Source organism: Triturus cristatus, chromosome 4_2 (genome assembly GCF_964204655.1).
Source record: "Triturus cristatus chromosome 4_2, aTriCri1.1, whole genome shotgun sequence".
Lineage (NCBI taxonomy): Eukaryota > Metazoa > Chordata > Amphibia > Caudata > Salamandridae > Triturus > Triturus cristatus.
In genome coordinates this window covers 351,798,301-351,813,550 of record NC_140586.1, presented here as the reverse complement: position 1 = coordinate 351,813,550, position 15,250 = coordinate 351,798,301, and the positions used below count along the sequence as shown (strand labels likewise).

The 15,250-nt window shown below is 47.0% G+C and overlaps 1 protein-coding gene across 1 annotated transcript in view; it reads left to right on the top strand.

Annotated features, from left to right (window-relative positions):
- The window catches only part of CACNA1E (calcium voltage-gated channel subunit alpha1 E), a 1,399,715-nt gene that overhangs the window by 590,171 nt on the left and 794,294 nt on the right, over window positions 1–15,250 (top strand). Inside the window, exons 5-6 of the mRNA XM_085601759.1 lie at window positions 1,336–1,488; window positions 14,246–14,427. Of these exons, the coding sequence (XP_085457885.1) occupies window positions 1,336–1,488; window positions 14,246–14,427 (335 nt within the window). The remainder of the gene's footprint in view (window positions 1–1,335; window positions 1,489–14,245; window positions 14,428–15,250) is intronic.

Sequence of the window (15,250 nt, the reverse complement as noted above, 5' to 3'; positions counted from 1 at the left end):
ACATATATATATATATATATATATATATATATATATATATATATTTATTGATATATTGATATATAGTGATATGGTATGACTGTGCACTAAATGGGTAGTGTGAAGTCTGCTTGCTGTGGTTTGAACTTTTCTGGGACAATCTGGGAAGCTACGTGCTCCAAGGAAGTATGCGCTTTGGAGAGAGAACATGATGGGGTCACATGTTTGAGCTTTACAGTTAAAAGAATCTCTGTGCAGCATTACAAATCTACAAAGAAATATTCGCCCACTGCTGACAAACTGACAGTGCTGATAACCATCATTGCCACCTGATCCATGATCCCTAGCACTGTGCGATGCTGAGTACTGTGTCCTTGTGAAAATGTAGTGCTCCATTCACAAAGGCAAATTTGCATGTGCAGATTTACTCAGTGTAAATTCAGTCTTGAAGCTAGATATTAATACATATTTTTTGCTATTCACCATTTCAGAGTGTAGATTATACAGTCTGCATTTTCTCACGCAAGTGGAGGGACCGCCTTTAAATGTTCACAGGCAGATGGAAGTCAAATGCTTAGAGGCTTAGTAATGAGCAAACAACTGTTTTGGCAGCACAAGTTCTTGTACACATTCTATGCTTTCTATTGCACCCAGCAGATTGGAGATCCTACTCTAAAATGCAAACAATACCAAGGAGTCAACAATGGAAATGTGCACAGTGGCAAGGTACAGCAATACTTTGCAAATGGGATTAGAGTCAGTCGGAGCCACGTTCTGCTGCATCAGCACTATATATGTGTGTCTGTCCTTATACATCTCACTGCCTGTGGCTTGATCTAATAGGTAAATAAAGCCTTCAAGAATGTGATCCAACACAGAGGGAGCATACAGTCCGAAACACTGATAGGTCTGTGTGATCCAATCAGCAGATTTAATTTGTCCTATTAGGAAAGGCCAAACAATTCACAGCTTCAGTGACTCTGACAGAAATGAACTGAGGGCACTTCTTGTGGATATTTGTCCTGAGTGGGGAGCCTCCCAAAGGTTGGAAACAGGCAACCATCATTTAGTGTATGGTCCCATACATGTCGGACTCACTGAAAAAAGCGCTATGCCATGGATATATTTGCACGTGTCACACGATTTCGGCTCGCTTCACACAGTCACCCTGTGTGGAGCCAAAATGTTTAACATCTTAAGTTGGGAGTAAATGCGGGAACCTTGGTGACTCTTGGAAAAGAAAGGGTGTGGTGGGTCATCACTGTTTAACTGATGTAGTTGGGGGGGTTCACAAGAATGGATTTGAAAGACTTGATGGTTCATTTACTCAAAATGTTCCCTTCTCATTTCATACAGGTTTACAGATAGTGCTCAAGTCCATCATGAAAGCCATGGTGCCTCTTCTGCAGATTGGTCTACTGCTCTTCTTCGCCATTCTCATGTTTGCCATTATTGGTCTGGAGTTCTACAGCGGCAAACTGCACAGGGCCTGCTACACCAACAACACAGGTAACAACGTAGCTGGGAATGTAAACCATGAATACAGGCAACATTTCAACTGGGTGTACCACACCAGCAACACAGGTAACAGCCCGAGCGGGCACCCTACACCAATAATTGAGATAATGGCCGTCTGGGCAAGCAACACCATTCATTTTGGTAGCAGCCTCGCCAGGCCCTACGCCACAGACAAGGGTGACAGCATGAATGGGATTGCCACATCTACAACAGAGCACCAGCACAAGTGGGTCTGCCGTACCAATAATATAGGTCACTGCCTGACCTGACCTGGCCCATCACAGGAAAAACACAGGGGGGCAGATTTACAAGCCCCCTGCGCCACCAGTACATCACTTTTCGGAACATACTGGTGGCACAGAGGGCTCCTCCATATTTACAAGGACAGGAAAGCCACCCTGCATGACTTTTCCTCTCCTTGTAAATACGGCCCCTTCACACGCAGCACTTTGCGTTGAACGGGCGTTCCATGGGTGTTGCTGTGGGTGTTCCCACGCAAAACCCCTGGAACATGACACATCTCCAGATTTACGATAAATCGTAATTCTGGTGATGCGTCTGAATGGTACGCCACCCTAGAGGTGGCATAGCGAGGCGCAACAAGGAAAAATGTTTTCATTTCTCCTCGTTCTTTCCTCTTTCAATGCGTGCTGCATGCTACAACATGCATTAAAAGAGGAAAATGCCTGTCGTGATTGTTTTTGTGCAGGAAGGTGCCCCTTCCTGCACAAAAACCATCTCCCCATGATGCAGGCATCCTTGCACCATGGTGCAAGGGTGCCTGCGCCAGCGCATGGCTGCAGTTTATGCGCCAGCGCAGGGGGAAGCACAGAGATGCAACATATTCTTGTAAATATGTCACATCCCTGTGCATCGGAAGTGCTGCAGCGTGGCGCAGCCAAAGGGCTTACGGTGCCACGCTGCGGCACTTCCTTGTAGATCTGCCCCAGGATATATGACTTACCGGTACCATTGTACAAATAACTCGTGACAGCTGTAGTAGGCCCCTTTTTATGAAGCAAGTCTGTTTAGCAGAAGCTACATCAACAGCAAATTCAGCAGTCTGCTAAGGGTGTGCTATAACAATAGCACAGGTTACAGACTGGTGAGGAACAGTTACGCCAACAACACAGATACCAGTCAAAGAATGACCTGCTACACCAACAATTCAGCTTGCAATCTGGTCAGATATTTCAGCTACCTATAGCTCACCGCAGAGCAGGGATCATATTACCCTGTATGGCACTATGGGCCATATGTAGGTAGCATCACATTTACCGATTCATAAATACCGAATTTTACCGATTCAGTATTTATGAATCGGTAAATGTAATGTAGGTAACCAATCGGTAATTATTACCGATTCGGTAAATATCGGTATTTAAGAATCGGTATTTACCGAATCGGTAATAATGCATCCCTTCCCATTCATTCCTATGGGCCTGGAGGCCCATAGGAAAGAATGGGAAGCCAGTTACCATTACCGATTTGGTAAATACCGAATCGGTAATAGGGGAGGCATTATCATGGGTGGCAGGGTGTCACATTGACACCCTGTTGCACCCCTGATTCGTGCATGTGTGCACATGTGGCGCACATACATGGCCTAAGGGCATGTATGTCTGCCACATTGCACTTTTCAAATAGCACAAAAATGCTTTTTGAAAGGTATTCGTCATTTACCATCAACTAGTAGTTGGTGGTAAATAACGAATCCAGACACCAATGATGCACTCACTTGAGTGCCCCCTACATAGCATTTCTGGATTCGGCATTTACCGAATCGTTATTTTACCGATTTCTTAATTTCCGAATCGGTAAATACCGAATCCAGAAAATCTGCCACCTACATCGCAAATGCCTAAATACCGGTCGGTAACGGGATATTTACCGAATTTCGGCCGTTACCGACCGGTATTTGGCTTCCTACATGAGGCCCTATGTGTTCGTACAAGCTATTGGTGGTTCACGTTTGAGAGCACCAGGTCTTTGTCTGAAAGTCAAATCTCACAAGATCATTTACTAGAAATAGTATAGTATCCTAAGCTAGGCATTCTATGGTTTCCGAGGAGAAAGAGTGGGTACGGCTGCATAATTATTGGACAGTTCATAAGTTAAACTATTTAAAAAATTACACCTATTTTTCAAATTAGACTCAACGGTCATCTTCTTGAAAATTGTATGGTATGGTTTTATGTATTAAAGTTACAAGCGATAACTGTTCAATCTTGTCAGGCAAACAAAACAGCATTCCCATAGGAACAATAATTGTGAGCATTTTCAAATAATGCCAGGCCCATCAGAAGTAGCTCTATCCGAGCAGTTATTTCTTTAGCTGAAGATTAAGATTGGTTTGGTGACAAAATACAAAAGGTTGTGCAGTGGTCAAGTGACAAAGTGTAGGAAATGAACAAAGAAGTGCAAGCAACTATGTACAGTAAACACACTGAATTACAATAGTACTATGCACACTCAGGTGTATTCAAGACATCTTTTACGTACAATCTGTGATTAAGTTTGTCAACTTTTCAACCACAAAGCAAATATGGTGGAGTCTTGCTCAGGACAGACAGAACAGTAGATACCCACAATGAAATATGTAGGGTTGAATGGTGAAAAACTTTCCCAACTAGAGAATTAATCAGAAGGCCCTCAAACCATCTCTTTGTTTTTGACCGACCTCTGGTCTGATTTAAAGATGGCTAGTGACAAAAAAAAATCTAATATTTGAAAAAAGTTCTAAATCCAATAATTAGTCCACTGGCTAAATTTCCTTCACCATACCAACCTATAAAAGAGAAATCTCCACTGATGTATTACTGGTTTAGCACTTCCTCCACAGCTTAAAGGATTTTCTATTATCACCCACCTCTAAATTGGGCCCCTATCTACCCACAGTGGGCTCTATCGCTACCCTTACCACTACAGAAGAGGGAATCAGGAGGTCAGAAACACCTAGACGCCAAAGTTGAAAGGCCATCCTTGCATTTTCTAATGTATAAATTCATTGTTGGAAATGGCCCTTTTTGCAGGGTTATCCCCAAACTTTTTGCTTCTTCCTCCTATTTTTTCCTGACCTGTGTTTGTTGGCTATAGGACTCTGGGCACTTTACCACTGCTGATCAGTGCTAAAGTGCATATGATCTCTGTGTAAATTGATATTGTGATTGGTTCTCCCAGATTGGCATATCTGTTTTACCAATAGGTCCCTAGTAAAGTGCACTGAGTGTGCCAGGGCTGCTAAATCAAATGCTACTACTGGGCTTGCAGTGCTGATTGTGCTCCCCACGAGTAGCCTTGTAAAGAGGTCTCAGGCCTGCCACCGCAGTGCCTGTGCACAATTTGTTAGCTGCCATGTCGAATTGGCAAGTGTACCCACATGCCAGGCCCTACCCTTCCCTTTTCTTACACATAAGACACCCCTAAGGTAGGCCCAAGGTGCCCCTGTGGGTAGGGTGCAGTGTATGTGAAAAGTAAGACATGTACTGGTGTGTCCGTGACATTTCCTGATAGTAAAATACAGCCAATTTCGTTTTTAACTATTGAAAGGCTATCCTACCCCATAGGACAGAATGGGGAATGCTTTGTAACATTTTATAAGCATATCTTCCCATCGGGATAAGATGGAAAAATGGAATTTGGTATCTCTAAACTCAGGATTTCATAACACATCTTTTAGTAAAGATGTTTTTTAAATTATGTTTGAAAATAGCACTTTTAGAAAGTGGCTATTTTCTTGTTCAACCGTCCTGTGTGCCTCTGCCTGTTTGTGGATTGACTTTCTGGCTTTGCAGTGACAGGGGCTAGGGAGGTGCAGTGGCTTCAGGAGTCTGGATGAGTTAGCACTAGACTGCATAGGCCTGATCTGCATTTGGAGTGGTGGGAGGAGTAGCACCTGTACCTGAATAGGGCTGTGCCTGCCTTCCACAATGCTGGCTCCGCCCCCCTGTGGTGTGTAAAAGGCTCTTACCGACAAAGGATGATGTTGTGCACTTGCAGAGTGCCCCCGAGATCAGGTTTGAAATGGGCTCAGAGCCCCTTACAGAAAGGTAACAAAGACATTTTGGGGTTTAAGTATCAGACCCAAAACCCCAGACTTTAGATCACTCCTGGAATTTAAGAGGAACCTTTGACAAGGAGAAGAGCTGGAGAGACTGAGGAGAAGTACTGGCCTTGCTGTGTGTCTGGGGTTGGCCTGCAGTTGCTGTTTCTGCCAAGGAAAGAAGAAGGACTTTGCTGTGTGCTGTGTCCCCTGCTTGAAGGAGGTCTCCAAGAGCCTGAAGTGAGATGGCCTCCTGTTCTGAAGTCTCAGGGGCACAAAGAATTCACTCCCAGCTTCCCTGAACTCTGCTGCTGTGAGTTCTGACTTTCCAAGAGGTGCCTGTGCCAGTTTTTGGCCTCTGGAGGTTGTTGCTGCTGTTTGGGAGCTGGAAGCAAGAAGAAACTCAAAGAACTACGAAATCGACGCATCAAGGGATCGGGGCTGAAGAGGACCGACGGAGCACAGCTCACCGCCGCCGCATCGATCGCCAACCCATCCTGGATTTTCACGCTTCGTACCTTTGCGGCAAGTTCTTCCAACCCATCACCCATGGACCGGAACCGTCACGAAGAATCTACGTATCACTCCCCGTACAGACTGGATTCTACGCAACCCCTCCTCTGCATGCAGCGGGACTGTTGCATCGCCTCCCCAAGGTCTCAGGAGTGTCACATCTCTTTGTTTTCCGACGCTGCGGCTGTTTGGCTTGTGAACTTTGACGCATCTACAGGTACTTTGGTGAAAAGTCATGCATCCATAGTTTTCTATGGTACAAGTTCTTGAAACCTTTTGAAAATCATATTTTAACTATGTATGTTAGATTTCTGTCATTTTGGTCTTTTTTAGTTTAGATAAAGATATTTTATTTTTCTAAACTAGTGTGGTGTCCGTTTGTGGTGTTTTCAGTGTGTTACTGTGAGTGTTGGTGCAAAATCTTTACACATTGCCTTTTGGATAAGCCTGTCTGCTCTTGCCAAGCTACCAAGGGGGTGAGCAGGGGTTATCTAGAGTGTGTATCCCCTTTACTCTGACTATACGAAAGGGTCCCTATTTGGACAATGGTACCTACCTCTGCCAACAAGAGACCCCCATTTCTAACACTCATTCTATCCACACGTGGAATTAGTTAGCCTTGACACAAAAACACCAGAGTGAATTTGAGACACTGGGCCAGCTCTGTTTATTCCAAACTACCAAGTCACTGGGATGGTACCAACGTGCTCCCCAAATGACAGGGACACTACAAATCTTGCATGGTTTCACCCAGTGCTGTGCATGTGGAACACCACAACACCCTGAAAATACTGCAGCCCTGCATACTGCATAAGAAATATAACACTGCAGAGGTTCAGTGGAACTGGCAGGCCACTACTAACGGTACCTTACCCTACTGAGACCCTACAACAATGATACAGGAAGCTCATGATGCTAGATGCCAATAGATCATTGAATCCATATAGGAATAAAGGGGCATTGAGGGGGTGTTTATGCATTGACCACTCAAACCTGGGGGAGATCACACTGCTCATATTACTGAGAGTGTCCGCTGGACAAGTGCAAATTGCTGAGTCCCTGAAGCATGGGGTGCTCATACCTGGAGGAGTTCACACTACAGGCTGCATGTAACATTAACATGGCATTACTAGGGGGCCATGGCCACACAAGCGACTAAGATGGCCGCTTGCTGCTGAAGCTCTGTCAGAGTCCCCCAGCTATCCTGCTTTATCCCCGACATTTGCAGCGGCAACTTCCGAATAAGCACAGCGTTGGAGCGCTGAACACCCCCTAATAACGGTGCTACCACTCTCAGCTGGCAAGACAACTTCCCCATCGAGAAACATCGTGTGCCGCAGGAGCCGGCGGTGCATGCCGGCCGAGGTGGGCAGCCCTTTCCTGGTGCTGCGAGGTGGAGAGAGGTCTGCAGGCCATCACTGACTCGAGGTTATGGGGGTCCCACGGTAGTGGTGATTGGGTCGGGCGCTGGGCAGGGGTGGCAAGGCCCCCCTGATCGGCGGACGATTTGACTAAGTTGCGGCTGGTTCTAGCTGCGTCCGATCCCCAGAGTCCGTGCCTGCCGTTCCCCTGAAGCCAGGCAGGGACAGGGCCCGTGCTGAGCCAGGGTGCCCCCATCCAGATGCAAGCAGGCGCGGGGAGCTTGGGGGGCGGGCCGGTGTCTGCCCGTGCGCCGGGCCCTTCTGCCTTGCGGTGCGGCTCCCTCTCCCTTGGGTCCCGACCTCTGTAAACCAGCGGAACTGTTACCTGCCCACTGTCCCTGGCTGTGCCTTGAGGTCTGCTGTTGCCGGTACTGCCTCATCTTTCGACGTGACAGAGACACGGGGGGCATCCTTCCTCAGATCAGAGGCCCACCTTGATTACTCAGCCCGTCTGCTGATGTCAATCAGCGGCACATCTCCTCACTCTTCAGCGTGGGCTCGAGGCCATCGTGCTCCCGGTCCTGCAGCCGTGGGGCCTGCTCACCAGCCTCTGCAGGGTATGGGGCCCAGACTCTAGACCTATCGCAATCCAACTTCCCCTCGGACCTGCGGCACAGCCACTACGATTTGTGGAGTAGCTTGACCCTTTTTGGTGTATCTTCCTCGCATGGGACACTAGTAGTGCATTTCAGGGGCCCCATACCCGCAATTCCTTGCTGCTGGAGGCCTACTGTGCATAGTGACCCGTGGATCCCCGACCAATCCATTGCCCCCTGGACTGCCAAATGACTGCGCAGGATAGCTGGGCCACCCTGGTGTTTCTTGGTCATCACCAACTTTCCCATGATTGCTCTGGCAAAGCGGCCCGAGGCATGGGCCGTAAAGATCCTAAACAAAAGACCCTACCCTTTGAAAAGCTTGCGGACAAGGCCCCTGATGAAGGCTCTAACATGGCGGAAAGCGCTCAAGGCATCGAAAAAGCTGATGACCCTTCGTCCCTTTCCACGGCAGTGCTGCAGGAGATGAGGGCTGGTTTCAAAGCTCTTGGCGGCCGTTTTTTCTACGCACTGGACAAAAATCTGGCGGATTTGGGTTCTAAAATTCAAGCACATAATATGCGCCTGGATGTGGCAGAGGCCCGCATCTCTGAAATCGAAGACAGAACGGCTCAGTCCTGCAAAAGACTAGAGCGTGTCGAGCACATCCTCGAAGAAGTGGCACTCAAAAAAGAGACCTTGAGGCGCAATAACATTCGCACACTGGGCGTCCTGGAAACCAAAGCCAAAGCCTGCTGGGTGATTTGTTCGGACGCGAGTCCTTCACCCCTGGGTTTGTGATAGAACGTGCCCATCGTTCCTTGGGACCCAGACCTAATCCGGGTTGCCCCCCTAGACCCATAATTGCACACATTATGAACTTCCGGGACCGCGACTCTGCCCTGTACTTTGCAAGAGATCATGGAGACATTACATGGCAGAACTCTAAACCCTCCTTCTAACCGGATTTTACAGTCATGGTACAGGATGCTCGCCGAAAGTATAATGGTGTCAAAGCCACCCTCAGAAATCTGGGTTTGAAATATGGCATGTTGTACCCCGCCAGACTGCGGGTGGATGTTGGGGGCAGGGCATGCATTTTTTAAAACCCTACGGAAGTGCAAGAATTCTGTCATGCATACAAACAGAACAACAGCAGGACTGGGGCGATGGGGGGGCCCGTCACCCCCCCATAGCGGCTCCGACGCAAGCGTTGAACTCTTTTCTAGTTCCGGCACCGGTTAATTTTGCTGCATTGGTCCTTATTTGTTAAATGCATGTCTATTCGGGGATAATGCCATACCTACATCTATAATGAGACATATAGCTGGTTGTCTGACGTGGCGTTGCAACCCCCAATGGTGTACACCCTTGGGATTGTTCTGGTTAATACGATTGTACCTCTATTAGGCACTTTCAGTTCAGTGTTAAGGCTATTGGTGCTTCACGTTCTACTTACTGATATGGTTCTGCCTCGCTTGGAAGGGAGTGAGGTTGGGTAGGGGGTGGTGGGGGGGGGTCGTTTTTCATGGTTTAATTGTTTCTATTTGTTTACAGCTTTGTTTACGGTCACTGTTTTCTCTATTTACACCTGCTTGACTATAATGGGTCCCGACAACTATACAACCGATGGCTAGGTTAGGTAACGTTAAAGGTCCATCTGGCCTCTCCTTATTGTCTTGGAATGTTAGGGGCCTTAATGATAATCGGAAAAGGAGACAGGTTGTTCACTATCTACTGAGAAATAAGGTGGACATTGCCTATCTGCAGGAAACGCATCTACCCAAATCAGACTCATCCCGTTTTGCAGCTTGCTGGGGAGCACATAGGTATTTTGCTAATGATAGTAACTATGCTAGAGGCACAGCCATCCTCATTCATAAACGGCTTCCTTTCAGCCCCAGGTCTGTGGTGGGAGATAGTGAAGGCAGATACATAATTGTCACGGGCTCACTTATAGGGCACAATACGGTTCTGGTGTGTGTATACGGCCCAAATACTGATTCCCCTGATTTTTTCCATGCGTTACACCCCCAATTAGCAAGGATCGAGCCTTGCTTCCTGTTGCTAGGGGGAGATTTCAACCTGCTACTAAATCCTAGCTTAGACAGCACCACCATGTCCACAGACACCAAACCTAGAGCATGTCGCGCCCTACTGGAACTTTGTGAGCAATTGTCGCTGCCAACACAATAAATAGACTAGAATAGATTATTGGCTGATTTCCCCAGGCCTCGCTAGCTGGTTCGGGTCTCTCACGACCTTACCAAAGACATACTCGGACCACTCTCCAGTGCAACTTCATTTGCACGTCCCGAGTGGTTCAAGTGGAAATGGCGATTCCTGAGCCGAGCCCTCCAGGATGATCTTTTTAACGCAGAGGTACGCGAGGCCATCGAAGACTATTTTTCTTTAGATACCGGCTCGGTTGACACATGGGCGGTTCTATGGGAGGGTTTCAAGGCATATATCAGGTGAGTCTGTATAGCAAAGCATGACAGAGTTCTTAAAGATTTGCGGACTACACTTACACGTATTGAACGTGAACTGACCGATTTAGATGCCGAAACACTCCACGCTCCCAGTGCGACAGACACGGGTTGGCGGTTGACCCTCTTAGTTGAATTTCGGGAGGCCGCTGAACGCGAGCTTCTATATATGGGTAATATGGAGAAGGAGAGCGTTCCGGCAGGGTACTGGCACAGATGCTCCGCCCCCAGTAAAGTAGCGCTTACATCACTGCGCTTCGCTCCTCCACAGATCAGACTCTCACTTCTACCTCGGAGATTCGGGATGAGTTCCTTGCCTACTTCACAGCCCTATACACTACTAGGGTGGAGAATGATCCGTCGGCCCAGGAAGCATATCTGTCCGAAATTGCAATGGTGTATTTTGAAAAAAACATGCAAGATTTCCTAGTAGGCTCATCTGCGCCTGGACTGGAGGGATTCACAGGGGATTTGTATAAGGCTTATAAAGACCTTCTAGCACCACAATTAATAGAAGTATATGCCGAGGCCCTTGAAAAACAGATATTTCCTCCCATGCTTCGTGAGGCTGTTATTGTTCTCCTCCCCAAACCAGGCAAAGACCCATCCCTATGCAGCTTCTATAGACCATTATCCTTATTAAACCTGGATTATAAAATCTTAGCTAAAATCATCGCCAATCGTCTATCACAGCTGATGGAGTTTATCATATCGCCGGCCCAATCGGGCTTTGTCCCGCACCGCTCTACCTCTTTAAATCTCAGAACACTCTTCTCAATACTGCACAGAGGTTCCCGCCGCCGCCATTCTCTTAGATGCTGAAAACGCCTTTGAGTCCTTAGAGTGGCTCTTCTTCATCTCGGTTATGCGCCGAATGGGCATGCCTATGGGCTTTATAGCCACCACTGCACTGTTATACAGCCGACCCATGGCGAGGCTTCGCCTGAACGACACGCTATCCCGTCCCTTTTCTCTCTCAAGAGGCACTAGGCAAGGCTGCCTCTTGTCTCCCCTTTTATTTATTTTAGTCATGGATCCCTTAATCCGTCATTTTCAAGAACGGCATTTGCAGAGAGGCTTGCAATTTAACACCGGCCCCCTGCTGGTTTCGCTCTATGCCGATGACACCATTTTGTATGTTAGAGACTCCCGAGTAAATTTAGAGCCACTCATTAGGGAAATCCTCTGATTTGGTTGTTTCTCTGGCCTTGGTATCAACTGGTACAAGTCGGTGATCTTTCCTTTAACGCCCTGCACAGCCCAAAGGGACTGTGAATTTCCTCTGGAGCGGTGCAGTGACTCAGTTAGATATTTGGGTATCCATAACCATTTAGATACTGCCCAGATCATTCGCTTGAATTATGGACAAGCACTATGTGCATTAGAAACACAGGTCGATGAGTGGCTGCGTTTACCGCTGTCAATTGCAGTCGTGATACTTAAGATGGTAGTGCTCCCTAAATTTTTATATCTTTTTAATAATATTCCAATTCCCCTTATGAACGTTTTTTAAAACAAATTGTTTACACACCTCATTTGGCTGGTGTGGGAAGGCAAGGGGCAAGAGTCTGATGGCAGGTACTTACTCTCCCATATGAAAGAGGTGATTATGGCGTCCCTGATCTACAATTATATTTTCTGGTGGCTCAATGCTGCTATGCCTATGCGTGGTACCATCTCTAGACGCGAAGATCCCATTTCTTCGTCCTGAGGCAGATTTTGTCTTACCGGAACGGCTCTCGGCGGTCCTTCCCAAGGGGGTGCCCAGAGATCCTAATGACATACAGACAGTCTCAACCACCAGCTGGGCATGGCATAAACTCAAACGATACAATGGCGCCACTGCGCTATACTCCTCTGCGCTGCCCCTTCCTAATGCCCCTTGGTTACCTATAACAGGTGAAAAACTGGTTCAACGAACCTTAACTAAATTCGATATCACCACCATAGGAGATTTATATCTGGAGGGACACATCTTCTTGGTGCCGGACGACTCCCGGTTTCAAGATCTCATCTTCATGGACAGTTTTGTGTTAGGCCGTCATTTGGCTCTACACTCTTTCCTGCCTACTTATCCATTGGAGCCAGACTCCTTCACGCCCCTTACATTGGTCATCAAGCATGAGACCGGTACCCATTTAATTTCTAAACTATACAAAGCATGTGCTAGCCTGAAACCTGTAAATGATGACAAGGTCCGCAGGGATTGGGTGAATGATCTAGGGCACTCCATTACGGATGAACAATGGGCAAAATGCTGCGAGGTCACCAAGAGTGTCTCTCTTAATAGTAGACATAAGCTTCTCCATTTTAAATTCCTATGCCGTATCTATTTTACACCGGCAAAGGCACACAGGCTAGATCTGTCCAGGCCGCAGACTTTGCACACCTTGCATGGACATGCCCTAAGTTGCAGGGATATTGGGAACAAATACACACTACGGTAGGCACCATGATAAACTTACCTCTCATTCCTACACTAGAAATGGCCTTGCTAGGCTATGCAGTAAACTTCCCCAAAAAATACAGAAGTTTTGCATCTATCGGTCTTCTGCTGGCTAAAAGAGAAATTTATATAGTGTGGGGCCGCAAATCAGTTCCTACGCTGCAGAGTTGGCTACACAGCCTGGCATATTGTAATATTAACAATGAGGTTTATGCAAGCATAGTGCCTAGCACTTCTCGACCTAAAGAAATATGGGGGCCCTATAGATCGTATGTCGAGACTTTGAGGCAACCCACAAACACACAGCTGGAGCAGGTCATTGTGCCGGAGGGGGTGGGATGAGGATCATACTCCATGAGCAAAGTGAATGCAATTTTTTATAGTATGTTTTGCTGCATACGTTTATTGTAATCTGGGACTATGGGCGGCAAGTAGCGCCCCTAGATAGCCACAAGAACGACAATGTACTGACGGAATATTGGTAATGCAATTGTTTGCAGGGTCTACTATACTGTTACCGATAGACATATTAACCATATATTGCTAACAATGCTGTAGCTGTTCTAAACCTCATAATGATGTACCTGACAGTAACCCTATGTTTTTGATTATTGTGAGATATGGAAAACAAAAAATAAAGTTTAAAAAAAAAACCAAAAAACGTGGCATTACTAGATGAAATTCACATTTCGGGGGTCTTATAGTATTGACAATATGCTGTAAAAGCTTGCTGTGCTGGAGAAGCTCATATGGTTGGGGTCCCATACCTGCCAACTCACACAGTGCCACTGTGTTTCACATGATTTCAGCTCCCTTCATACGATCACCCGGTAAGGAGCCGAAATCACATGGTGGCAGGAAAAACTAACTGAAAACCACTGTAAACAGTGGATTTTCAGCTTATTTTCAGGGTCTGGAAGCAGCCGATGTACATTAAGAAGTGTGAAAACACCCCCAGGACATCCGTGACAGCCTCATTGACCCTTTGCTTTTGTGGGAGAGGCACGGGGGCTTGGTGAGGGGCAGAGTGCATCTTAGGTAGCTCTTGGCATGAGGCCCCATCCCCTTTAAGGCCCAGCCCCCTCATAACACGGTGGCATTAAGTAGTAATTTGGCAGGTATGGGGTCCTAAAGCAATGAACAGTCAGTTCTGAATTAAGCTGACCCTGCGGGTCTCTGTAGCACTGACAAGACAGTTCTGGAAGAGCCCTTCCTTTCTTGGTTACTTTAGCCTTGATATGGCTCAGCTGGGAAGGTATTCCTATTGTGTGACAACGAATGTCCTTTTTCTCTACGCACAGGTGAGCTTGAAGAGTTAGACCCCCCTCAGCCATGTGGAGTGCCACAGTGCCCCCCTGGATACGAATGTGTTAAATGGATTGGCCCCAACGACGGGATCACACAGTTTGATAACATCCTCTTTGCTGTCCTCACGGTCTTCCAGTGCATCACCATGGAGGGATGGACCACCGTACTGTACAATGTAAGTATTAGACGCAAACTGGGGAAGAGCAGAAATGTATCACCTTTGGCGGTGTCTGCGGCTGTATCGGATGAATTATTGATGTTCTTTGTTTGCAAACTGCTGTGTGGCATCACATACTAAAGGGTTGTGCTAAACTAAGAGATGGAAATAGGGTGCAGCGAAACATGGGTAGATAACCATCACTTCTTACTTGGAGAGGACTTCGAGCTAGATCCGCTGATGCTAAAAAGAGGAATGCTTAATCCTTGCATGAAAGAGAGACCTATTTCACCATGGTGTGTGATGGCTCCTTAGGCCAATTCAGAAAATGATGAGGTCAGAAAAGGGCCAAAAAGCCCTGGGTGGGGAAGGCAGTTCTGGGTAACTTGCAGTCTGGGAGAGTAGGACCTCCTTCACAATAAATTAGTTGGACTCCTGACCTGCCCAATTTGGGTTCTCCCACGCCAGACAGGGGTGGGAGAACTGCAGGATTTTTAATGGTGAAGCCTCAGTTGACTTTGCTATCAGAGACTTTTGACCCAGCTGCCCATGGCCAAAGATTTTCCCTGGCTTGGCGATGCATGGCGAGCCTGAGCAGGGAAAACGAACCATGGCCTTAACGCACAGGGAGAAAACTCCCTGTGTATTGAGAAAACAAGCAAACTCCCACCTTGGAAATTTGTTTAAGGAACAATAACAAAGCCCACTACGTGGGTTAAACAATTGTGGCACCAACATTCAGTAACGCATCCAGCGTACCTTTCCTCACTGGTAGAGATCTGCCCCAGGAAAGCAGGTATCTCTGGATGTGATGGATAAAACTCCGATAAAGATATGACAG